This window comes from Gopherus evgoodei, chromosome 17 (genome assembly GCF_007399415.2).
Source record: "Gopherus evgoodei ecotype Sinaloan lineage chromosome 17, rGopEvg1_v1.p, whole genome shotgun sequence".
Lineage (NCBI taxonomy): Eukaryota > Metazoa > Chordata > Testudines > Testudinidae > Gopherus > Gopherus evgoodei.
The window spans coordinates 7,805,879-7,833,011 of record NC_044338.1 but is presented as its reverse complement, the minus strand read 5'-3'; the positions used below and the strand labels follow the sequence as shown (position 1 = coordinate 7,833,011).

Genomic DNA, 27,133 nt, shown 5'->3' with positions numbered 1-27,133 from the left:
CAATAGAACCAACAGGGCACCCAGAGGAGGAATAGGAGTGGCAGGAAAAGGCTGAACCCATCATCAGGCCAGGGATCTGGCCAAGCCAAACCATCTCCCGGCCCCAAATTGACCTTTTGAAGGTTCGGTCGAGGACAGTGCACCAGAACAAGAATTGGATCTACCCTGCCTTACCTTTCCATACCGACTATCCCCTTTCTACTGTGCATGGTCTCGTATCACTTTGGACCACCCAGTGCCCCGCACAGTAGAGAGGGGATACTCCATCCAATTCTGTGCCCTTCTGCCCTTCCACCCCCACTTCCCTGTCCTTCTTCAGGGACTCCTCTCACAAGCAACTCCTTATACAGGAGGTGCACTCGCTCCTTTCACTAGGGGGCAATGGAAGAGGTTTCTCAGGAGCAGAAGGCAAAGGTTTGTATTCCTGATATTTCCTAATACCAAAAGCCAAATGCGGGCTCAGGCCCGTCCTCGACCTGCGAGAACTCACCAACTTCATGAAGAAGCTCAAGTTCCGCATGGTCTCTTTGGCCTCCATCATCCGTTCATTGCATCCAGGAGACTGGTACAACGTCCTGGACTTGAAGGGCACGTACTTTCACATAGCTATAACTTGGCCCACAGAAAATACCTCAGGGTTATGGTGAACAACAGCCACTCTCAGTTACAGTCCTCTCGTTCGGCCTGTCAGAGACTCCTCAAGTGTCCACCAAGTGCACGGCAGTCGTGTTACCGTACTTCGGCAATTGGCTCATCAAGGGCCGCTCCAGAGCTGAAGTGGAGGCACGGGTCAGCTTCGTCAGAGAGATGTTCGACAATCTTGGCCTTCTTCTGAACGAGGGGAAATCGATGTCTCCAGTTCAGCAGATAGAATTTATATGGCGATGCTGGACTCGACCCAGGCCAGGGCGTACCTCCCGGAGGTGAGGTTCCAAGCCCTTGGCAACATCTTTCAAGGTCTCGGGCAGTTCCCCACCACTACAGCAAGAAACTGCCTGAAACTTCTAGGACAAATGGCAGCCTGTATCTGTGTGGTGCAGCATGTCAGACTCAGACTTCGGCCTCTTCAGTCGTGGCTAGCTTCGGTGAATTGGCCATCACAGGACAATTTGAACAGGGCTGTAACCCTGCCCTGCCAGGTTCTCGACTCCCTCCTGTGGTGGCTCGACCCACAGGTAGTATGTGCAGGGGCCCCCTTCTCTAGTCCTCAGCTGTCTCTCTCCCTAGTGACGGACACATCAGCTATGGGCTGGGGAGCACATCTGGGGGACCTCAGGACTCAAGGCCTCTTGTCTCAGGCAGAGCTCACTCTCCACATCAATGTCAGAGAGCTGAGAGTGGTGCACCTGGCATGCCAGACTTTCTATACCCATTTATCAGGGAAATGTCCATCAGTGATGACAGACAATACCATGGTGATGTTCTGTATCAACAAACAGTGGTACACGCTCCTCTTCTCTGTGCCAGGAAGCCCTCATTTTGTGGGACTTCTGCATAGAGTGTTCAATACACCTGCAATCATCGTACCTCCCGGGGTACAGAATGAGTTGGCAGACTATCTCAGCAGGTCATTCCACGGTCACGAGTGGTCCTTATGCCCAGATGTTGCAAACTCCTCTATCTTCCATCGGTAGGAATTTCCCCAGATAGACCTGTTTGCCACACAGCACAACAGGAAGCGTCAGCAGTTTTGCTCTTCCTGAGTCTGTCGGGCTTCCATCGCAGTCGCATTCTTTCTGCCATGGGGTAGACAATCTCCTTTATGCGTTCCCACCCATTTCACTCGTTTACAAGGTTCTCCTCAAGATACGGAGGGAACAGGCTTCAGTGATGATATAGTTCCAGTCTGGCCCTGCCAGCACTGGTACGCGTCACTCCTGCAAATGTCCATGGAAGCCCCAGTCACTTTGCTGCTCTTCTCAGATTTATTGATCCAGGATCACAGTTATCGCCAGCACCCGAACCTCGAGTCACTGCACCTCAATGGCATGGAAGCACCATGGCTGAATCTACTGGAGCTTTCCTGTTCAGACCTGGTAAGACAAGTCCTCCTTGGAGTAGAAAGCCCTCCACCAGGGTTACCTACCCAGCCAAGTGGAAGACATTCTCAATCTGATCAACACAACACAGTTTGTCACCCACTCTCGCCTCTATACCATTGGGCTACCTTCTCCACCTTAAGCAGCAGGGGCTGTCCATGTCATCAGTAAGGGTTCACTTGGCTGCTATCTCGGCTTTCCATCCAGGTACTGAGAACCAGTCGGTTTTTTGCCAACCCTGTAGTAAGCCGTTTCCTCAAGGGGCTCGACAGGCTGTACCTGCATGTCCGACAGCTGGTCCCAGCCTGGGACCTCAGTCTGGTCCTTTCCAGGTTGACGGGGCTGTCCTTTGAACCACTGGTGATATGCTCCATGCTCTCTCTCTCTCTTATAAGGTGGTGTTTCTGGTGGTGATAGCCTCAGCCAGGAGGGTGTCTGAGCTGAAGGCCCTAACATCAGAGCCTCCCTACACTGTGTTCTGTAAGGACAAGATTCAGCTCAGACCGCACCCAACTTTCCTCCCGAAGATGGTTTCCCAGTTCCACTTCAACCAGGACATTTTCCTCTCAGTGTTCTATCCTAAATCACATTCAAGTAGGAGGGAGCAGAGGCTGCACTCATTGGATATTCGCAGAGCACGAGCCGTCTATGTCGAGAGAACGAAGCCGTTCCAGAAGTCTATTCAACTCTTTGTAGCTGTGGCAGTCAGTCTCCTCCCAACGAATTTCGTCATGGATCACGTCCTGTATCCGGGAGTGCCCCAACTTGGCTATGGTGCCTGCTCCTCTTTGCATGACGCACTCCACCGGAGCGCAGACTTCCTCCAGGGTATTCTGGTGCGGGTTCCCACCCAGGAAATCTGCAGAGTGGTGACATGGTCCTCCATACACACATTCACCGCACATTATGCAGTCACCCGGCAGGCCAGAGACAATGCGGCCTTTGGTAGAGCAGTACTCCAATCAATAGTCAACTGCGGCCTCGCCTCCAGAATTTAGGCTTGGAAATCACCTAATTGGAATGGGCGTGAACAACACATCTCGAAGAATGAGAAGGTGAGGAACCCTTGTTTCTGTTGAGCTTAAACAACACTGCATTATTTGTACGCATACCCTCTTAAACAGTGATAGGAATTGCCCAGATCAGTAGCACTGAAAACGGGTAATTGGAGTTTAACAGCAGCTTAGTTGCTAACGGAATTTACAGCTTCTAACCCTGGCCAATTAAACCCTAATCTTGGGACACTCCTACTGCTTGGAAAGATCCTCACAGCTTTGCTATGGGGCTGGTTTAGCCAACAGTGTTAACATTTTTTTTTTTTTAAATGTATCGGCATATGCTGCTGTGCGGGTAACAGTCATTGATAATTTCATATTGTATTATTGTCGTATCAAGGGTTGTTTCCAAATGGACTCTCCAGGCAATGGTGTCAGGTCGTGTGGATTGAACAATATAAAGCTGCTCCGTTAATATTCAATCTGTTGGAATTTTGGGCCAGATATTACTATTTTAAATTTTGTGAAGCGCCAGGAAAGTGCTATAAACTTTAAATAAACGAACCCCGAGAAGAAAAGTTACAGTGCCTGCTAGTCTCTTTAGCATGACAGGAAAAGAACACCATTTGGTTTGCAGAATACTCCGAGAATGAGGATATCTTCCAGAGAGGAAACCTAGTCACTGCTCACCAACACAAGATGATGGGCCTCAATAGATCTGAGTTCTAGTCCCATCTCTGCCACTTTGCTATGCACCCTTGACATCTGTGTATCTCAGTTTCTCTACTATTGCTGTGAGATTTAATTATTTAATGCTTGTAAAGTGTGCTGAGATCCTCTCATAGAAGAAGCTATAGAATGTAGTCTGACTGAGTTGTTGCTGTTGTGTCTGCTTCCCATGCTCTTTGAGGACTTGCCCTTTGTTAGTCATGTCCCTTGAAAACTGAATTTTACTTTGGAATCAGAACTGCAGGGCAGGGCTGTGGAGCCATATAGCAAAAGTGCCAATATTTGTATTTGCATATCACTTAATATTACTACGAATAAGTTTGGAGGAGGCAAGAACAGCACAGGAGGAGAGGGTGAAGAATAGAGCCATTTTGATTTACATATGGGTCAGGATGTTTTCTCCATATTATCTCATGTAAAAGGACCTGGTAGAAAGTCTCAGCCTCTCTTGTCAGTTTCGACATCCCTTGGGGAGTTGTTTGCAGTTTTGGTTTCAGTGCTAGCTGGGGATTATGCAGGGAGGGAAAATAAACAATTATGCCACCCCTCAGTGCACACAAACACACTGCCAGGAGCCGACTGCACTGTGGGTAAAATGACTCCAAAATTGTGTGTAATGAGTAGGAAAAGATTAGAGACAGCTCTTGCTATGCTGAAAATTGACATTAGTTTGGGGGGGAGGGGGAACCTCTTTACTAGTCAGCCTAGGAGGTCTAATTCAAGCAGTAAAATAAATAAATAAAGGCATATCACGGTGGTATTGGTGGTTTCCCCAACGAGCTCTATCTGGCCGGAAGGCTATTCAGCATAATGCAAAATTAAATTATAAAAACTGGCTTGAATATTTAGATGGAGGAGCCATTTGGAAGCAGTTTATTTAGACGAACCGGCAATGACCCACAACAGTGAGACATCAAGCGTGAAATTTACTAGAAATTAGCACCAGGGTCTCAGACTCAGCATGAATAGTTTGATAGGATGCAAATCCCAGTGATATTAAACTGCATCACTGCTGGTGCTACAGGGTCACTCTCGGTTGGTTTTTCATGTTACACTTATTATTTTTTCCTGGGACCAGTTATAAATAACAATAACAAAAAAATCTTATTGCAAACTTCAACCAGAATGAAAAGGCCATTTTAAATCTCTGATTACCTGGATGTTGAAATACAGCACTGCCTATATTTAATGGGTTTATGAGGTACATTGTGTATGTAGCTGATGTATGCTTGGTGTTGACCTTAAGGTCCTATCTGGTAATCCAGCCAAACTGATGAGATCTGTTCCAGCTTCAAGGGAGTAGGGCATACTGCCCATCATTATAGAAACAAAAAAAGCTGTCTGCAGCCTTTCTAGCATGCTTGATGCATCTGACTGCCAATATTTACCCATACAGTGCAATAACAGTTTCTGGCAGATTTTATATCTATATACAGTAGATGCAGACACACACTGCAGGTAAACACCTAGATATTGAATGTGAAAGTGCATGTTACATGGACAGACTATCATGCTGCATAACAAACAGCACTGCTCTTCTGAAAGGTTTGTAAGCATTTCCAATCGACACTCTGCTTCTCAAGTGTTTGTGATTCCCAGGTTTGAATTCATATTGGAGTGAAATCTGGCCAGGAAGTTCCATTCATGTTAGTTTTTTCCCCCAGTTTGCTGGGGTCTTCTTTATTTATGTTCAAATGTACAAAAAGGCAATTTAAAAAGACAAACTGAGGAATTCCAGCTTTAATTGTCTTTGCTCATATACTCAGCATAAATATCTGTATTTCTGAACACAGTTGTGCAACCATTTAGTTCTTAAAGGTGGCTAGTCTCTTGCTTTTTGCCATGATAACTTTTTAAACCATATTCAGTATGTTAAGTTACGGTAATAACTGTTTTTAAAATCTTTGCCCTGCCAAGGCACTAGGACTGCCCAAACAATGAAAACACAGGACTGTGGGCACCATTAAAACATGGCACCATTTACCATCTGCAGTAGTTAAATTCAGTGTGGTATTTCCCATTCTAACAATACAGAATGCTGCAGTAAAGGTATTTATCACAGTGTGGGAAATGTTTTGTACTTTCATACTCAAATACACTATTAATATTACACAGGGAGCATGTGTTTTCTAGTGGCTAGACCAGGGGACTAGGAATCAGTATTCCTGGATTCTCTTCACTGCATTTTGAATGACCTTCAGCAATTCTGTTATTTCACTTTCACCATCAGTGAAATAGATATTATACCAGTACCTATTTCACTATGATGATGTTTTGCTTAGCTGAGTGTGTTTGCAAAGGGCTTTAGGATGAAAGGTGCTATAGAAATGCAAAGCTTTTTTATTGTTAAATATAAGAGTCTGGGTAACTTTCTTGTAACCACATAAATTATGCCTCAGTTTCCCCTGCTGTGAATTGGCTCTATAGTGTAGAAACTTGTACAAGGCATCACAGTGATTATATTATAGTACTGGAGGACCAGATCATGCACTCCTTACTCGAGCATAGCTTTTGTAAAGGGAAATCATACCTCACCAATCTATTAAAATTATTTGAAAGAGTCAACAAAGCACGTGGATAAGGGTGATCTAGTCAATATAGTGTACCTGGATTTTCAGAAAGCCTTTGACAAGGTCCGTCACTGAAGACTTTTAAGGAAACTAAGTAGCCCTGGGATCAGAGGAAAGGTCCTTGCATGATCAGGAATTGGATGATAGATAGAAAACAAAGGGTAAGAAAAAATGGTCAGCTTTCACAATGGAGAGATGTAAACAGCGGCATCCCCCAAGGAGCTGTGCTGGGACCAGTGCTGTTCACCATAATCATAAATGATGTGGAAAAAGGGGGTGAACAGTGGCAAAGTTTGCAGACGATACAAAATGAATTCAAGATAGTTATGTTCAAAGACGACTGTGGGCAGTTACAGAGGGATCTCACAAAACTGAGTGACTGGGCAATAAAAATGGCAGATGAAATTCAACGTTTATAAGTACAAAGTAGTGCACATTGGAAAAAATAATCCCTACTCTACATATACGGTGATGGGGTCTAGATTATTTATACGCAATTTGTTGGGGAAGAGTCAACACAGCTTTTTTAAAGGAGAGCATGAATGTGACATTCCAGCAAACAGAATAATGTGATGTGTCAGTTTCTTCCATTCCTTACCATAAAGAGTCTTGACAAACATTTGAAATATTCCAGTGTACGTGAAAGAACCACGGTGGCCCCCTTCCCATCTGATCAGGTACAAAGAAGCCATGAAGCTGACATAAGTGGAACGTTTAGGGTATTCTTTAGATCATTGTTAAAAACAATTGTCATTTAAAACAAAACAGGTAGCAGTTAGGGCCAGATCATGCATCCTTCATAGACGCCAAACTCCAAATACTTCACTGGAAGTTTGGCTGCACAAGGGCATCAAGCTGATTGAATCAGAGGGAGTTCTGTATGCTTCGTGCTGGATCCATTGACTTCAGCGGGAATTTTGCATGCCCAAGGATTGCATCAGTTTATCTCGGTGGGAGTTTTGGGTGTGCAGGAGATGCAGGCCAGTGGGTCTTTGTTGTAAGCAATATCAAGTTAAGGCTGCCAGGCAGTTGCAGGGAAGTGAGTGCTCTTGCATTTCATATGCTTAATGCGTGGGCCCAAAAAGGGGGAGAGAGAGAGAAGGAACATTTGTTCTGAAGGCCATGCCTCTGGGTAGTTTAAAGGCCTGATCCTTCTCCCATTCAGAGCAGCAAAACTCCCACTGGCCTCAGTGAGGCAAGTTCAGTCAAGCCCTAAATGAGACCTTTCACATAGTCTCTCCTCAGTGCGCATACAGCGCGCTCTTACCCTCTGTCTCCCCATTCCTCTTCCACCTCCCCACTCCAAACAAGTGGCACTTGTCTCCCCCCACACTTGTCCAAGTAAAATATATACTCTTGGCAGGGGTGAAAAATGAATTGCTAATTACACAATCATTTTATTATGTAGCACCAGTAAAAAATGTCTAATGAAGAATTAATTCAGTTAAAATAATTTGAATCAAGCAATTATTTTCTTAACACTAGAATTAGCTGAAAGTACTTGAAGTGGTTTATTACTAGCACTACTTAATAAAGTAATTGTATAATTAGTAATAAATTTGTCACTCTTTTTGAGGCCGCTTTTCTTTTCTCGGGACAAATGAAGAGTTTGGAGTTTTGTTCCCCATCTCCAGTATTTAGCATTTATATATATTCGCATGTATATCAGCAGGAAATAGATGATTCTTTTCTTTAGCATTGTTTGGACTGACTTAAAGGATTTTAAACTATTTGTCTAGGGTGTCCAGAGAACGAACTCTATAAAGAAGCATTCTTTGCACGTGCAGCGTGCTTTAGTACATGTGTGGGTGTTTATGAGAGGACCCCAGAGGCCCAGTGGTGAAGGTGCTAGTCTGGTACTTGTGAGTCCTTGGGTTCACTTCCTTGCTGCCCCCCAAGCTTCCTGGGTGACCTTAGGCAAGTCACTCATTGTTTCTCTGCCTCAGTTCCCCTTTGTAAAATGGTGCTTCTCTACCTCACAAGGTTCTTATGAGGATAAATACGTCAAAAGGTGGTGAGGTGATTCAGATGCAGTGGTAATGGGGCTTATATAAGTACCTCAGGTGGATGGATGTATATAGCCTTTTATATGACTATTACAAAAGGCTAGTATGATTTTGGCATGTAAAGGCATTGTGTCATGGAGCAGAGAGGAAAACACCCTTGTTTCACTGCTCTAGTGCAAACACATCTGGAATACTAGTTATTTTGGGGTATCATGACACTGCAGAGTTATTGACCAATTGGAAGGAGTTCAAAGAAGAGCAACAAAAATGATCAAAGGACTTGAAGAGACTGTATTAACAGGAAAATATTTGAAAGAGATGAGTATTTGTTGGTTACCTAAGCAACGACTGAGGAGTCTACAAATATTTAAAGGATTCACGCACCAAGAAGGGGCAGAGCTTATGTAGTATGATGCAGGGAGTAGCGGTCTGAAACTAACAAAGGGAAAATGCATGCTGAATACCATGCAAAAATTTCTGACAAGATTATCTATTAGACTGTTGAATGGTCTCCCTAAGGAAGTGGGGGAAATCTACAAGTTTGGGACTTCCAAATCAAAGCTTTACAAAGCACTGGAAAATTTACTCCTTTGACAAAGAGAAGGACTGGATGATCCTAGTAGGTATTTTCCATCTCTAACACATTTGAGTCAGCGATTCTATATATAATGGAGTATGTAACAATGTATGCACTTGAGGCTGCTTAATTGTTTCCACGATAAACTTTTATCTTGTCATATTTGTTACTTTCTTTTAAATCACCTTTGGGGCTGACAGTTTTCGTGCATTGACTCTGCATGATGGTGCAATTATTATTGTTAAGTTTAAGCAAAATCCCTTCCACTGTTCTTGATTGAAGGAAAGGATGAAAATAGTTTTCACACCAGAGAAAAAGAATGAACTGCACTCGTTATGGTGACATGCAAATTATTTATAGCCCTTTGTGCTTCACCACACACGTGCTCGCTCGCTAGATTTTATGTGAATAAAAGTATATGGAAAACTTTTCAAACTTGGGGACCTACAGTTAGGCACCTAAGTTTGTATTTAGGCATCTATCTGGTCTGAATTGCTGAGCACTCAGAAATACCCATTGACTTCTTCAGTAGGATACCCTGGGGGTGGATCATTTTGTGGGGCTCATTATGAGACGTATGTCAAGCAGGTGGCCCGGAATAAGGGTCTATGAACTTATTTGGATGCAATAGGAATGAAGCAAATCTCAAGCTCCAGACTGGAGCTGCTGAACCTGGAAGCAGAAGTGCTCTTATTACATGAGAATGTCTATACTCCTGGTTCTTTGCCAGGGACAGGGAAGAGGTTTGGATGGCTCCAAAAAATTGCCCTGTTGCAAATACTCCAGGCCAATTTTACAAACCTAATGGCTTCCCTTAAAGTCCAGGTAATGCCTAGAAGCGCTTGTAGGGTGGTGCTGAGGGGAGCTGCTTAGGAATCCAGCAGTGGAAATGCTGAGTGTGTTGTTGTTTTTTTTTTTATTTGCCTAAGATTGAGGAGGATAAAGAACTTAAACTACTGTGTCCTTTTCCCAGACATGTATGACCAGGTGCTGAAGTTTGGTGCCTACATTGTGGATGGCCTAAGAGAATATAGACAGCCAGTGCTTGTATACATCCCGCCCCAGGCTGAGCTGAGAGGAGGATCCTGGGTCGTGATTGATCCCACCATTAATCCCCGACACATGGAGATGTACGCAGACCGAGATAGCAGGTAAAGGAACCCATTTAGCTTGACTCCTTTCTGTATATTGTACTGCTCCAGGACAAGAATACCAGACTAAGTAAGCCATTGCTTTGTTGTAAGGCAGGTCTTGTGTGCTTATCTTATGTTCTTATGTACATAAAGGAGGGGGGTTGGTTTGCTTTCTGGCTGTACCAAAGAAGGGACTGTTGTCTAGTAGTTAGTGCAAGAGACTGGGAGTAAGGATTCTTGGATTCTCTTCTTGACTCAGCCATTGACTCCCTCACCTTGGTCAAGTCCCTTACCTTTACCTGCCTCCAGGGGATTGGGTGGGACCTCATTAGTTATTGTTTGTAAAGCATTTTGGCAGAAAGGCTTCAACTTACCATCTGATTTTTGCACCCCCCGTTTTTTCACTTTGAAATAACTGGGCACATTTTGGCAAGCACAAATAAGAGCTGCTGCGTTTTGAAATACTTAGATCTCTGAACAGGCAATGGTGTAGCTATCACTCACAGGTCTATAAAATGCAACATGCATAAATGTACCCATGGTATTTGGTATTCCTGGGTGTAAAATGATGAGCAATTGGAAGTGAATTTTTAAAAACAAGCCCTTCAACCTCTGAAGGAAAAAAAAAGATACTGGCTGGTTTGGAGCGGTGTAACAATCCTGCCTACCAGTAACTAATATAAACAGGATAAGCTATGAGGGCATAGTGCTATGCTCTTATCAAAGGAGTTTTACTTGGAGCAGGTAAGGGAAGGAGGACAGAGGTGAGGTTATGTTACAGAAAGGAACAGCAAAGCAGTTCAAACACTTGAGAGATCCTGACCATGTTTGATTTCGGTCAGCCATTTGATCCGGTCAGCCATGTGATCTGAAAATAGCCCGGCAGATGGGAAAATAGACTAACATCTGAAGATGAAAACAACATTATTATTCTGATGTGATTCTTGTTACACAATTCCCCAGATGCATTTCTCTGGGTTCCACTCACAAAAGTGGGGGCAGTTGCAATTTACCTTGCAACTTTCCTCCTCCTTTTTAGTATGCATGCAACCAGTCCGGTTACCCGTTGTATTAGAGAGCATTGCTCTTTCTGCTTATTCACCGGCTAAGTCATTCCCCTCACATCAAATAACCAGCTTGCCCCCAGGTGCATCGTGTACAGGAGTAGGAGATGTGGCACCGTTTTAATTCAGTCCCAAAAGTTAATCAGCTTTGGCTGACTCGGGATGTGTTCCTTGGAAGAAGCACCTTCCTTTTTGGTTAGAGCAGTTGCCATAGTTGAGATGGCTAATTTAGGACACACTTAAGGGGCTCTGTTGAACACTCCCATGTACTTCCTTTGCCCTCAGTGGTGACGCATTGGCCTCCATGAAGAATTGCCAAGTGGCCTATTTCTCCTGCTGTGTAAGAACAAATGGAATGGTCACACAGGGGAAACCACTGTCACTTGGCCACACGCGTCTCCTCTGTATCTAGAGTCAGAAGAATTCCTTTTTCTGTACTTTGCATCTCGGAACTTAGGAGGGGGTTATCGCCATATCTATCTTTTCCCTCCTTAAAATGTGAAAGGTCAGGATGCTCGGGACAGTGAGACCTCTTGTTAGTGCAGGCAAGGATTGTGCAAACACCCTTTCAGCGTGTTTGTTACGAAAAGACAAGGCAGAGACCTCCTGGTAGATGGTACCTTGGCCCCAGTTGGGATCCCTCGGAGACCTCCAGGTAGATGTTGTGTTGGCTCCAGTTCGGATCCTCAAACTCATTTTGTTCTGCGACCATTCCATCCCACTCAGGCAATTCTGAAAATGAGGCTATTAGATGGTCTTGTAGTCTAGGACTGGGAGCAAGAAGTTTGGGTCTGTTTCTGACAATGCCACAGACTCTCTCTGTGACCTTGGACAAGTCACTTAACCTATCTCTACTTCAATTTTCCTCTCTGTAACAGGCCTCACAGATGTCACGAGAACTGATTGTTTGTAAAGGGCCTTGAGATCCCAGGATGGAAGATCTATAGAGTACAAAGTGTTTGGATCATCATCATTAGGATTTAATCCCTGTGCACATGTTAACCTACCACACCCGTTAGTGCCTCTCTGAGAATCCCACTTAAAAGGACATATCCAACAACAATGGCCCTTTATCATCACTCTGTTTTACAGGAGCAGTTCTGCCCTTCATTCACTTCCACGCAACGTAACCTGACATTGAAAAGATTCTCACAGACCTCTGCAAGCCAGAACCTCTGAGTTTTTTGTACCACTTAGCTCATAACCCTGCAGCATGTGGAATCGATTGCAGCAATTTCTAGGAGAGTGTATTTCCAGTAGTGTGTTCCCAGCTGTATCTTGCACTGACAGCTGTGCACGCTGAGAACACATTCCGAGTAATTACATGCAAAGGTGCATATGCCCCTTCTGTGGCTATATCCTGTGGTGCCAGTACAAGTGTGTACTTGCCGCTTCTGCAGCTTTGCTGGACTTGAGAATTGAGGACTTTTGCATAACAGTGTAGCTTAGTGACCTGTTGTTGGACTGCAAAAGCTTGTTGTGCAAGTACAGTCTGTGATCATATCCAGGCTGAAGCTCTGCTGTACAATCAGAATGATGCCTCTCCCCCAACCATCACTCCTTGGAGCCTCTCCACTGACCTGTTTTTTATCTCCTCTCACTCTTTTGCACTTGAAAGTAAAATTGCTTCTGTCTTCATTGTCAAACATAGATTCCAAATCATGTGTCTTTGACCTGGGAAGCAGGTAGCTTCTGTAATGAGAATTATTTTTTTTTGTCAAGACATTTTCAAAAAACTCACCTACAAGAGCTTTTGGAGCCTAAGTTGAAAGGAGCTACAGGAATTCCAAATGTTATTTATTCGTACCAAATTGCATCAAATACACCTCAACCTCGATACAACGCTATCCTCGGGAGCCAAAAAGTCTTACGGCATGAAACTGCATTATGTCGAGCTTGCTTTGATCCATTGGAGTGTGCAGCCCTGCCCCCGGAGCACTGCTTTACCGCGTTATATCCAAATTCGTGTTATATCAGGTCGCGTTGTATCGAGGTAGTACTAGATTGATATGTTTCTGTAAGGCCTTATGCACATCCTATGCACATTCTGTTTGGGGTTAGGTAAATAGTAGCTAAAAGTCTTTCTTTCTCTTTTTCTAAATACTTTCTAGACAACAAATTGTGCTGATCCATTTTGTGTTTTTCCTTATCTGATGATCTGAAAGTGCCTTTCCTTTCTCTTTTCTCATCACTGATCAGAGGAGGCGTTCTGGAGCCAGAAGGGACAGTAGAAATCAAATTCCGCAGGAAAGATTTGGTGAAAACAATGAGACGGGTGGACCCAATCTACAGTCGTCTGGCAGAGCGACTAGGTATGTCTGGATTGTATAATCAGCTAATTTCTAATGAGTGTGTTTATGGACCTTAAAAAGGGGGCACTGAGTTATTTTATCAAATTCATGATAATTTTTATTTACAATCATCCAATTGGGGAGGAAAACCAGATGAGACAAGTTGTGTGTGTTTGCATAGAATATTTTTTTATTTACATCTACAACATTTAGTGTGGGTGTATGGTATCTTTTTAAACCAATTAACATAAGAATGGCCTTAGTGGGTCAGAGCAAGGGTCCATCTAGCCCAGTATCCTGTCTTCCGACAGTGGCCAGTGCCAGGAGCCCCAGAGGGAATGAACTGAACAAATAATCATCAAGTTATCCATCCCCTGTTACTCATTTCCAGCTTCTGGCAAACAGAGGCTAGGGACACCATTCCTGCCCATCCTGGCTAATAGTCATTGATGGGCCTATCTTTCATGAATTTATCTAGTTCTTTTTTGAACCCTGTTATGGTCTTGGCCTTCACAGCATCCTCTGGCAAGGAGTTCCACAAGTTCACCGTGCATTGTGTGAAGAAATACTTCCTTTTGTTAGTTTTGAACCTTCTGCCTATTCGTTTCATTTGGTGACTCTAGTTCTTGTGTTATGAGAAGTAGTAAACAACATTTCCTTATCTATTTTCTCTACACCAGTCATGATTTTTCTTTTAAAGAATTGATGCGTTTTATAACAAACAACGATGAAGGTATCCTGACGCTGGGGTTAATTCTCTAAGTATGCTCAGCTCACTCAAAACTTAGTGGACCAGATCCTCAACTGGTGTAAAATTGGTGTCACTGAGGATCCAGTCCAGTATATTTGTGACTTCTGGATTAAACCTAGTGTCATGGCTTGTTTTTAACTCCAGTAATTATAGCTACCTACACATGTCCCCTCTGCAGTTGCAACTGGATAAAGTATTATTCACCTCCTAACTTAAGATGTTGTATTACTTTGCTGAGCTGTGACCACTGTGATTTAAATGTGTAGGTATATTATTAAAGTACATTTCATTTCAAATGATCTCAAAGCACATTTCAAACCCAATAAACAAAAATACAGATTATTCAGCAGTATCAATTTAATATCAGATACATCCTCTCTCAGGGGAGTGGGCTCTTTAAGTGGTCTTTCTCATCTCTTATTTCTATAGTATACTCTTCAAAAGCTGCTCTTCTTGTCCAGAATTAACTATATTTTAGTAGTAGAGGACGTGTTCCCAGTGCATGTGGTTTGTATGTCTGTTTAAATTTATAAAGCCCTTTGGGGTCCTTCAGTATGAAAGGTGCCATGTGAATGTATGATAAATTGTTGCTATTGCTGCTGCTGTTATATTTTATTTTATTTTTTAAATTTATAACAAAACAACTATTTATATACCACAGCCACTCTGATATGTCTTTGGAAGAGAATAATAATTGAACAGCGACACTGTCAAGGTTAAAAAAAAATAAATCTTTACTATTGTTACAAATGACATTCTAAAACTTAGTTTAAAAATGAACAATTTTTAAATCTCATTTAATTTTTTCTCACTGTGCTGTTTATTTCCTGCATTTCTTTCTGCCGAGAAAGCAGATTAGCAACTTCCATTTGGAATGTTTGTTCAAATAAACTGGCTCCGTAGGATTGAAATGCACATTTCTAATGTTCTTAGGTTTGGTAAAAGCTTATTTTCACCAGCTCTGAATTTTGGGCTACATTTGACTTGACAGTGTCCCTTTAGAGACAAATAGATAACCCAGACTCCAACAGATCTTGGGAACTTAGCACAGAGTCCAAATATATGCATACTTGAAATGCTTTATGCTGCTCAGTTAAAAGGCTGCAGCTTCATTCCTAACCCAGTCAGTCAAGGCAGGATTCATAGGCACACTACCTGGAGGTGATTTTTCTGGACCTCCTTGTGCTTGGTGGAAGAACTGCCTCTCCGGTATGAAAGTCTCTAGAGTTGAGGAGAAGGGGAAATCAGATGTGTAGTTAGAGAAGAGTATACACTGAATAGTCAGCACTTGTGCATGCAGATAAATGGCCCTGCTACAGGAGCACCATTTTGAGGATATTTACCACAGCAGCACTAGAAAAGGTCCTGCTCCTCTCAAATTAACAATAAACGCCTCCACAGAAGATGGTGTCTTCCCTGACACTGGCAAATTAGTCCAGTCTCAAACGTGTGTAGACACTGGCCTCGAACAAAGAGGACTGTTTGGTTTTTAATCTCATAGCAGCAGGGAAAAGTAGCAAATGTCATTTTTGTTTGTTGCCCTTATGAATTTACTGTTGTGTGGCCCGTACCCAATGTTGGTTACATTGAATTCAAGCACTTGAATCCCTTCCATTCCATCAGATGTGATTAGAAAACAACCCTAAATCAGGCTGGCTCTGACCCCTGCACCATCATCTTTTTGATAAGAGAGAAAAGGGCAAACATTTTTCACAGGAGTCTCTCTAAAATCCAATGCCAGACTGCGTGGGGGTTTTTTGGTTCATTTTTTTCCCCCTTTCTCTAAACAGGATAATTACTCCATACACTTTAATTAAAATGACTGCAACACAAGAGCAAGTCACTTACAACTGTACATACAGAGAGCCCTAAAAGCTTCAGTCACTGATAAGCATCTCACTTAGATGGCTCTTAATTGCTCCCAGCATCAGGCTATCATTGCTGTTGTTTTGCTACTAATTCTGTACAATGGCAGGAAAGCCAAGATTGCAGGACACAGCGAATTGCATAATTTTTTTTGCTGGTTTTCTTTCTGGCCAATTTAAAATTTGTCAAAGTCGGTCTTCTTCTGGATCACTGCCCTTTGATATTTCGCGCACTCCATTTGCCACAAACAAGCCGCGGGGCCGCAGTTCATGCTGATTCCAGCAGAAGCAGAGAGAGCTCCATTTATCTTACACTGCCTGCTGAATTCTTACTCATTAACTGGGGGTTCACTGCCTCTCTTTAACCCCTGAATGACTGTCATCATTTCTATGGAGCTGCTGAGTACCGGGGAAGAGGGAGATCTTCATATATGTGTGTGCCTTGTGCAGATGGGTGGGTAAATAGTACAGCGACATTTGTGTTTTCATTCAAGGAACCTTCAGACATTGGATTTTGACTTGCATGTGTGGGGGGTGGGATCAGGGAAGGATGACAGGTGTTGAATAATTTGACATAAGTCTGCTCATTATCAATTTTTTAGCACTATCTCCAAAATCTTCATTAGTTTCATGTTTTATTAAAATAGCATTCAGTGTAACGTTCTCATACGTAACAGCATGTACTGCAGAGCAACAGGGCAGGAGACGAGGAATCTCGGTCTTAACTCTGGAATGGCTGTGTTCTCTAGAAAGCAGGAGTAGCCATAGAGAGCTATGAATACACAGGAGTATACGGACAGTGCAAGCAGCAAGCCTACTGGCCACACTTCAGAAGGATATAGGGCTTCTGTTTTCGTGTGGGCTTTTTACAATTAGCATAAGGGAGAAAGCTTTAGGATTAAAACAGAAATAACAGGAAATGAACTTTATAGTGCAGCATGTTCTTTATTACCATCGGGAAGGCTGTAAATATAGCATGCGATACAAACAATGGGCTTGGTCCCATTGTAATCGAAGGCAATGGCAAAATGGCTGTTCCCATTTATCTTATCGAAATTCTTTATCTTGTGGTACAATGGAAAAATCTTTTATTCGTCCAGTATGATCTCACCATGAGCAGATTTTATAGTAAGATGAATATCATCTTTAGTCTGTCCCTTATAATAAATGTCTGCATCTGAGTGTTTTGTATAGTTTTAGATGTAGTTTTATATAGAGTTGTACATTATATGTGTGTGTATATTCACACCCATTTATATATAGTAATACTCTGTATGAAGTCTTGGATGAGGGATCATTCAGGAAGACTCTGCCCACCTCAGTAAAGCAAAGTTTACTCTTCACAGACACGAAAGCTGTAAACTGCCATACCACTTCAGGAGCTGAGCCTGTCCCTTCCCATTTTGACCGGCCTATCGTTGTGACTCCTGATTTCCTTCTCTACTTCGTTTGCTGAAGATGGTTCAGAACCCATCTTGAATCCCCAAATAACAAAAACTTAACCAAAGTTTAACTCACATTAGAACAGCAGTGGCTACAGATAAGTTAAGCCAAGCAGTCCATTTTCAGAGAGAAATTTGCATGACAGTTTATTTAAATCCCAACAATACCATGTGCTGGTGATTACTTTGCAGCATACATCTACAAAATTATTACATTTTTCTTTCGCTTTCTTGATTGGCTAAACAGTAGCATCATGTGACCTCTTTGTCATTCTGCACCTAGGTCTGGAAAATCAGACAATACTCGAAAGTCAGGCAGTAGCTATTTTATAGATTAATAGATTCACAGAAATGGAGAGCTAAAAGGGACCTTGAGAGGTCATTTAGAGGTCAGCCCCATCTGCCGAGACAGGACCAAATAAACCTAGACCATCCCTGACAGGTGTGTGTCTAATATGTTCCAGTAACGGAAATTTCACAACCTCCCTTGATGATCTATTCCAGTATTTAACTATCCTTCATAGTTAGAAAGATTTTCCTAATACCTAACCTAAATCTCCCTTGCTGCAGATTAAGCCGATTATGTCTTGTCCTACCTTCTAGTTGACATGGAGAACAATTGATCGCTTTCCTCTTTAGAAAGACCTTTGTCAGGTTCTCCCCTCAGTTTTCTTTTCTCAAGACTAAACATGCCCAGTTTAACCTTTTCTATGTCGGTTTTCTAAACCTCTCATCATTTTTGTTGTTCTCCTCTGGACTCTCTCCAGTTTGTCCAGATCTTTAAAGTGGGGCACCCAAACCTGGATAAAATATGCCAGTGAGGCTTCATCAATGCCTACTAGAGGAGAACAATTACCTCGCGTGTCTTTCATTTGACACTCTTAATATACCACAGGATAATGTGTCTTTTTTGCAACTACATCACATTGTTGGCTTATGTTCAATTTTTGATCCACTATAACACCCAGGTCCGTTTCTGCAGTACTACTGCCTAGCCAGTTACTTCCCATTTTGTATTTGTGCATTTGATTTGAACCAGTTCACTAATAATGTACTTTTAAAAATGAAACTGACCAATGAAACTACGTATATCCCATTTCTCAGGGAATCGCTAGGCAAGTTACAACCCCTTATGCTTAACAGTTTAATCCTTTGTTGCTCACTTCATTTTAAGAGGACTCCTACAGCATGTGTGAACCCCTTATGCTTAATAATCTTCTCCCGCTTTGTATTTAGCTCAGATGCTCTGGTTACCTTCTCCGGACCTGAAGAAGAGCTTTGTGTAGCTTCAAAGTGTGTCCCTTCTACCAACAGAAGTTGGTCCAGTAAAACATACTACCTTGCCTTCTTTGTCTCTCTCAAGATTTTTCTGTAATTCTTTTTCTATGTTGTAATTAACCAAAATCTCAATTATTTTCCTGAGCAATAGTTCCATAAAATATTGCCCTTGAGATTGTCCTTCACTTGCAAAATGTGGAATGCCAATCAGCATCGGTCAATTTGCTGGTAATACTGTACACTGATTGCCTTATCTGGTTCTGTGTGCAAACATTGCTATCACTAAAAAAATTGCTGTTAATCCAGAATTTCACCTTCCCTGACACCCGTCTTTTGGATTTCCCTCTCTAGAAAGTGGGAGTTGGAGGGGAATTCCCATAGGTATACAATTTTTCTGGGACATATGATACCAATTTGGGGGAAGGCTGTTTCTATTTTGCACTTTGTATATGGTCCTACAACCTATTATTTCTTCAGAGTTTTTTGTTTTGAGATGTTACTATATTTTAATTTCAAATAAACAATTATGAAAGATCTTGGAATGTGGGTGGGGATTGGTTGCAGACGATTGTATATTAATGTCACTGCTGTTAGTTAATAATCTATTGAAAGAGTATAGTTTTAGATTCTGTGTAATTCCCCTGTGCAATTTGAGGCTCATCCCATCCCTTTTCTCCTCAGACGTCCTGTATTTAACCCCACAGCAAGTCCAAGTTAGTGTTTGTGAGTGTGTTAACGCACATCACAGGTGATTTTGGCCTGTAGTGGTGCTTCATGTCTGCTAGTTTACTTGACCCTAATGCAAGTCCTTAGGAACAAGAATAGTTGAATTGTAGCAGAATAAAACCTTTTCATGTATTGCAATTGCAGAATGATGTTTCTAACCAATCTCTTGAGCATCCACAACCTTCACTGGTATTTCAGGTTGCATCTTTACAGCTTGAATTCTACTGACTATTTAGAGAAGTGGCTGCAAGCAGCCACATTTAAAAATATATATATATATATATATTTATATAAATGAATGTACTAAAAAACCCTGCATTGCCGCAGACGTGAGTAGGCCTGAATGACCTCCCCTTTAGAGCTGCTCCCTGCAGATCAGAGGTGAGGCATGCTGGCAGTGCAGCACGGGAGAAGCTTGCACAGTTGCTGAATCTGTTGTGTGGTTAAACAGGAGACATCAGACTTCAGCCTTTAGGGGGAGAAGGGAGAATCTCTCCTATGTGAGGAATTTCAGGCTGAAATAATGTTTGTTCTTGCAGTTGAGGCTGTTAGATGAGGTGGTCATAATCTGACTTAAAATGGACCCCTCATTACATCATTATATATGGAGTAGCTACCATGCGTCCATAACGCTTATTTCCTTAGGACCCATTTCAGTAGTCCATCCCTATTCAGCAACACAGTTCAGCATGTGCTTCAGTGGGACTTGCGCATGTGCTTCGCAGACTAGGGATGGACTTAAGCACAAGTTTAGATGCTTTGCTGCGGTGGTGCCTTAATGTTCTTTCCCCAATCACCCTCAAAAAACCTTCAACAGTCATTTTAACACTCGGATAGGTGAGCGCACACGTCTCTGTGTTGCCGGTAGCGAGCATGTTTGTGCTATTCTGTAGATTAATATTTATGTTGTACAAAACACCCTTAAAAATCACTGGCCTAGGTTTATTTCCCAGACCCCCATTGTTCATGGGGGGACTAAATTTGGAGTTCAGGAACCAAAGGAAAAGCTCCCTCGCTGGTTTCACAAAGCCAGAGGCTGCTGACAGAGAAGGGCTTCTGTTCGCCAAGCAGGGTTAGTCAGTGGTGCTCCTGGGATCCATTTGACTTTGGCCTGGAGACCAGTGGAGCTGGGCTCTCCTGAATTGTTAGAGGGTCAATCTAGCCACTGTGTAGAGGGCTTCCCTCGTTTTGGGCCAGACTCCGCGTGGTGAGATGCTGATTTAGGACAGTGAGTGTGTTTTGCTCAGTAAAGATATTATCAACAGGAGTCTAATTTACCCCATTCTGATGGTGTCAAGCAGTGTTAAAGTGAGTGAGCTTCTGCCTCAGCAAGGTGCTGGGTGAGAAGCCTGGAGGTTGGGCTGTTGCCTACATCTTTACTGGCATAGATGAGAGGCGATGGGAAGCAAGTAGAGAAGCTTTACCGTGCGAGGCTGTGCATTGCGGGCGGAGGGGAAAATCCCCCATATTAATAGCTGAGAAACCGTAAACCATCACATTGATTCAGAAGCTGCCCAGCTTTCTGCAATCAGAGGGAAGCTACAATAACATTTCTCGAAGTCATTTTGTCTAACCTGTTAAACTGGTCATATTTAAAAAAAGCACTTTGCTGCTAAATGTTATGGGAAGCCGTGATTCATGGTCCCGCTCAGCCATTTCCATCTGGCAGGAACTTTATTAAAGGCAGCCTGAGCCTGACATTCTAGCAGGTTGTAATCACTACTGGACACTGTGCCCGTCAGTGGCGCGCGCTCTCTCTCTGAGACGTACACATGGGAGGGAAGAGCTGAAGTATTGGCTTGTTACTCCAAAAGAGGTTCTCTGTTTAATGGGGCACAAATCAAAAGAGTTTAGACGTTGCTTTCTCGGCTGTGATTTCTTCCCTTAACTTTTGGAGAGGAGTATAAATTGACATTCAATATCAGAGCACTTTACAGAATAGGTCTTCCTATAGATTTATGACCAAGGCTTTACCATTAGTCTGCACAGGGAGGGCAACTTCTCTGAAGTCTTCCTCTCTGATTGCAAGCTATAAAGCCTGCACACCTATCCCTGTGCAATGGGTAGGAGCAGGCTTTGGGAGGAGCTTCTCCTTCAGACTCGGCGTTTATAAAGGCCTTCTTTAGTTAACTGTTGTGGTAGCCCCTAGAAGCATCAGTCAGGTGTTGGGGCCCCAATCTGCCAGGTACTGTGCCTACAAATAACAAAAAGATGGTCCCTGGCCCAAAGAGTACCCAGTGCTTTTCAATATAGCTAGCTCCTTACCTGGGATAGTGGTAATAGCTTAGCACGGTGGTGCTCAGAGTTGGGTGACCCTTTCTGTTCCTAGCATGGGTGTGGGTAGCAGAGGAACACTCCAGTGAAGTTGTGTAAGTGTGAACCAGACAGACGGAGCCCTGACAAACAGTCCAGACAATATTTACGTCTTTCATTTTGTGAAAACATTTGGGGGCAAGTATTTCCTATTCCCAGATAATAACCAGTTTTTCCTGATTAGTTTTTGTTGTATTTGAATGGAGGCTGTTGGCTTATTCATTCCTATCATTTTGCGAAACATAAAACCATGATACGGTGATAATCCTTTTTAATTTGTAAAGTGCCAGCCCCACTATAGTGGGGTGCCCTGCCTCCCACATTTCCGACATGCAGTCCCACTTCCCGGGAATGCAGGCTAGTGATCACGGAATTAGTTCTCTGGTTAATATGCCTAGCGCTGTTACTAACTCACTGTGGGTGAAACTCACATGCAGGCAGCCACACAATCAAAGTAAACAAACTTTGTGCAGGGAACTAAGAAGGGGCTGGGGGACAGAAGATACACACACACCCCAACCTGGGGGCATGCTATGGGCTGCAGCACAGCCCCTGTGTGAGCACTGCTCCAGCCTATTGTTGGAGTAGAAACCAATGCCCCGTGCTCCTTAATTCCTAGACCACCCAAGTGCTTCCTTCCCTGCTGGCATACTTGGAGCCAGCATGAAGCTTACCTCCCCAGCATGTGGGATCGGAGACAGAGGTTGCTCTCACAGCTATTCCATTCATGCAGGGATTCTGTGGTGTTGAGGGCTTGGTGCAAGACCCCCACACTGACAAACTTTGGGAAAATTTACTTGCCCTCTGTATTTCAGTGTTACTTCTGCAATGCTCGCAGCAGTGATAGTCAAGTTAGTTTTAAAGCACCTTCGTATAGCTGGACAAAAGATGATGTAGAATTATGAAGTCTTATTGTAATTGTTGCTACTATTAGAAGATAAAGGCTACAAAACAGTAACATCTTTACATGTCTAATACTGGGATATCCAGCTGCTGTGGTCAAATCAGAGCTGTATATATTCATACTTACACACAATCATAGAATATCAGGGTTATGAAGGACCTCAGGAGGTCATCTAGTCCAAGCGCCTGCTCAAAGCAGGGCCAATTCCCAGACAGATTTTTTTACCCCAGTTCCCTAAATGGCCCCGTCAATGTTTGAGCTCACAACCCTGGGGTTAGCTGGCCAATGCTCAAACCACTGAGCTATCCCTATTCTTTCCTTTCCTGCACATCTGTGTTTGTGTACACATAAACATGCACACATTTTATTTATATTTAAATATATACACTCAAAAACTGTAAAGTAATCTGCAAATCCAAGCCAAAACTCTCATTCACAATTGTATGGCACAAAACCCAGTGCAAACAGAATAGCCCCAGGCTCTCTGTTAGGACAGTGTCCTGCATCCTCTGCCAGCTTATGAAAGTCTCAAACTCCGTTCTTAATCTTAAAAGAAATCTTCAGTGAGTTTGTGCATCCCACCTAATATACCTCTTCAAGGCTGAAATGAATTTAGATTCTAGTATTTTTCTTCCACTCACCCTCATATCTTCTTACTGTCACAGAATATCAGGAAGGGACCTCAGGCAGTCATCTAGTCCAACCCCTTGACAGATTTTTGCCCCAGATCCCTAAATAGCCCCCTCAAGGACTGAACTCACAACCCTGGGTTTAGGAGGCTAATGCTCAAATCACTGAGCTATCCCTCCCCCTGTTAATAGCTTCATGCACTATCTGCCTATAGAGAGAGCTGCTGTACTATATGTCTGTGTCTTTAAGTATAGCAATTTTTAGAATTTGTTTTTTCTTTAGTATATACATCTATTGGTAACCGATCTCCATACACACAGCTCTCTAATGGAAGGCAGTGTGGCATAGTGGACAGAGCACTGGCCTGGGGCTTGGGAGACCTAGGTTCTCTTCCTAGCTCTGCCTGATGGGTGGTCATGGGCAAGTCACTTCTCCCTAGGCCTCTAAAAAGTGGGGATAATGCTACTGACCTCCTGGGGTAAAGCACTTTGGGATCTAGTGATGTAAAACACCATTTGAGAGCTATTCTAATCACTTTAAATTTGACACTTTGATTAAATATTTGATAATTCAGCTGTTTCTTTAGAACAAAAGAAATGCCTGACTCTTTCTTTCTTTTTTTTAAATCACCTTTCTTGCTGGGGTAAGATTTTTGGATGGAGACTTCTTTCTGTGAAATAAAAATAAATAACGCTCTGGCTTTCTGAAAAACCCTGAGGCTTCAAGATGTGGCTAGAAAAGAAAGAAACCCATTCCAAGATATTTAATTGTACAGGGGGCTTACAGGATTGATCGAGAGCTTAGCTTTTTACAATAGTCCAGTGAATAAGAAATGCTCCTGACAAACGATCAATGATAGGATAATCACTCTTTATCCCCCCCTCCTCATTGTTACCTTCTTTCTTTCAGGAGAACAGGGTTCAGAAGTCAAAAATCTTTATAGACGCTGCTTTTAAATTAAGCAGAAAATAGACATTGACATATTTGTTAATCTCACCTAAATCATTACTGTGCCTAGCTGGTTTGTCTGTACAAGAGAGTGGCAGACAGCCTAGAATACATGAGTGTTCCTGGCTTCAGTGCAGACACTGCCATTAGAAGTGTACAGAGAAACATGAAGTTAAAACAATTCTTTTTAAAAATTCTTCAGCTATAAAACACCAGAGCATCCCCACCATCATTTAACATGCTTACATTGAAGGCCTGAGCTGAAAAAAATTACTGTATACGTGACCTGCGATTTTACAAAGCGGGGACACAGTCTGCATATGGCCTCGAACTTGCTAACAGAGCAGCTGTGCTGTCTGTGGTGCTGATTCCGCTTTGGCTGTGTTCACAGCCGCACTCTGCTCCAGATTGATTCCAGACCCTGGCCCTTTCAAACTGGACCATTTATGTGGCATTGTACGGCCCAGAGGAGTGACAGTCACCTTCCACATCACCCAGCCAGGAAGCATGACAGCCTGACAATAGCTGATCTCCTTTCATTACATTTAATCCCATTGACATGACTTTGCGAACAATAAAGAGCAGAAAGCTGGTGGCATTCACAAGCCCGACAGAGGAGACGCCAACAGGAAGGAAAGGAATGTTGTCCAGTGGCTAGAGAAAGGGGGCTGACAGTCAAGTCTCCTGGTTTTTATTCTATGTTACTAGGTAACTCACTTAACCTTTTTCTGCCTCACTTTCTGCTCTGTACGGTGAGAATAATTGTGCTTGCATATCTCCCAGGGCATTGCAAGGTGAAATGAATTAACATTTGTAAAGCCTTTTCCTTGCGGGGGGGGGGGGGGGCAGGTGCTATAGAAGTGCAAAGGAGGGTCATTGTTTACTAGGGCTTCCCCACCCACACACTATCTAAAGCTGTGAACCTACAACAGGAGCTTCACAGCCTCTGCTCAGGCCCCAGTGTAGGTGGGAGGTTAAAACCGCCACATTTTCCCCGAGCGTCTGGTAGCATGTAATTGGGCTCAGCTTGCGCTCTGTGCTCGAATGGAACCAAGACTGGCATTAAGTCCCCTGCTTCTGCACAAGTGCCTGTTGTGCGCATCGTTGTGTGGCCGGGGGAGAGAATTAACCTGCTCTCCTTGCACTGGGCTTGGGGCCAGTCTTGCCCTGCAGTAGGTGAGTGCACCTTCAAAGGAGCTGCACCTGCTTACACCAAAGCTAACTGTGGCCCGTTGGCTGAGCAGGGGAGAATTCAGGTTCTCAGTCCCATGGTGGAATGGTTGCTTTTAGGAATTATTTTAACAAGTCATTCTCGGTGGGGAGGAGAGAGACACTTTTTAGGTCTCAGTTGAAAATGAGTTTGGTTGAATCCTGGTCTCAATTAATACACGGTGCAAAGCCACCTCACAGCTCTTGAGCTTTGTATGAGACTGTCCACTGGCTGGAAACAGCAATGGGCTGCTGCAAGACAATATGTAGCACCTTTAGCAGCGCAGTCATGGGCAGAATCATAGCCCACCTTATGCCTTGCTCAGTTAGTTCTTCTGGGTTCTTTCACAAGGCTACATTAATCCGAACGCTTTAATTTCATTTCATTGAAAGCAATATAATTTCATTTTGCACACAAACCTTTAAAATAAACAAAAATAACAGCTCAGTGGGACAGTGTCATTTTGACGTCTTTGTCGTCCTGTTCTCCAAGTTCATATGGGATCTGTCGCTAGATTTGCCTTGATTGACAGCAAGTAACTTAAATGAGTGAAGTGTTTTGTGATCTTTTGCAATAGCTCTGAATGTAACTTGTGCTGCCTCTGTAGTGAGACACTGAAAACTGATAGGTACTAGTAGGAAACAAATGCTAGGAAAGTGTAAAGTGTGTGTGTGTGTATTTGCATTAGACATTAATTTTGTCTGTAGTTTTAGAAAACTGTAACACTCTGAGACATTGTTAATTTATGGGGATAAGTCCTGTCGTTAGGTCTCCTAAATCATGGCTTAATTCATTGGCATTTAAATCATGTTAGCAGAAGCTTTCTGTCACTTGCTTTAGAAAGGTTTCTTGCTAATGTAGTTTGACTGGCCAGTGCAGATCAAGCAGTACCATTTTTCAGCCATTTCTAGGGAACATTGCAGGAGCGTTTCTCAGAGCCTCAAAACTGCCAGGTATTGATAAAGCCCAATGGAGGTGCATGTAAAAGTGAAAGGAACTCTAGGTGGGAATGCTGTTACATTTGAAAGAATGGGAGTTGAAAGCCAGCCTGGTGATACTAATCACTGATGGTCTGAGCCAATATTATAGATTTGTCTTTGCCAGATGGCTCCATCAATACTGTAATCAATAAGGCATTTGCCTTCATGTAGTATGAGATGACACTTCCCGTCGTGCTCAGGAATATCTAGTCCTGCCTGTCTTTCCAGGTGAGGCTGCTAACTTTCCAAACCAGAACCTGGCCGCAAGCTGCAGCCTCGACAGGAACCTGGTTTGATCTACACTAAGCTCTGCCCTTTTGTTGTTGCCTGTTTGACAAGAACGGTTTTCGGTCCTTCTGGTCAGGGCCTGGGGGTGGGGTGTGACTCAGTGAGCAGCCCCAGAGGTGAAAAGCCCACTGACCAGGTGAAGACTGCTCTAATTAGAGAGTGTTTTGTACAAACTGGAAGTCAAGACTGTCAGCGTGAGATCGGTGTTGATGGAGTTCTGCACCCTCGCAGGTAGGAGGCCTAGATGACAGTAGAGTGTGGTGCATGGCTGGGTCAGCCTGGAGAGCTCCAGTCTGATGGTTCCAGTGCGAGGGGCGAGCACCTTCCTTCTCCGTAGAGCTGTGCCTGTACTCTGATGTATTCCACACCAGCGGGGTGTGTGTGTGTGTGTGTG

General features: G+C 43.2%; 1 protein-coding gene across 6 annotated transcripts in view; it reads left to right on the top strand.

Moving 5' to 3' along the window:
• The window catches only part of ACACA (acetyl-CoA carboxylase alpha), a 217,350-nt gene that overhangs the window by 175,152 nt on the left and 15,065 nt on the right, over positions 1 to 27,133 (top strand). For all 6 annotated transcript variants that reach the window (XM_030536766.1, XM_030536765.1, XM_030536763.1 and 3 more), the window contains 2 exons: positions 9,890 to 10,067; positions 13,313 to 13,425. In XM_030536766.1, the coding sequence (XP_030392626.1) occupies positions 9,890 to 10,067; positions 13,313 to 13,425 (291 nt within the window). The remainder of the gene's footprint in view (positions 1 to 9,889; positions 10,068 to 13,312; positions 13,426 to 27,133) is intronic.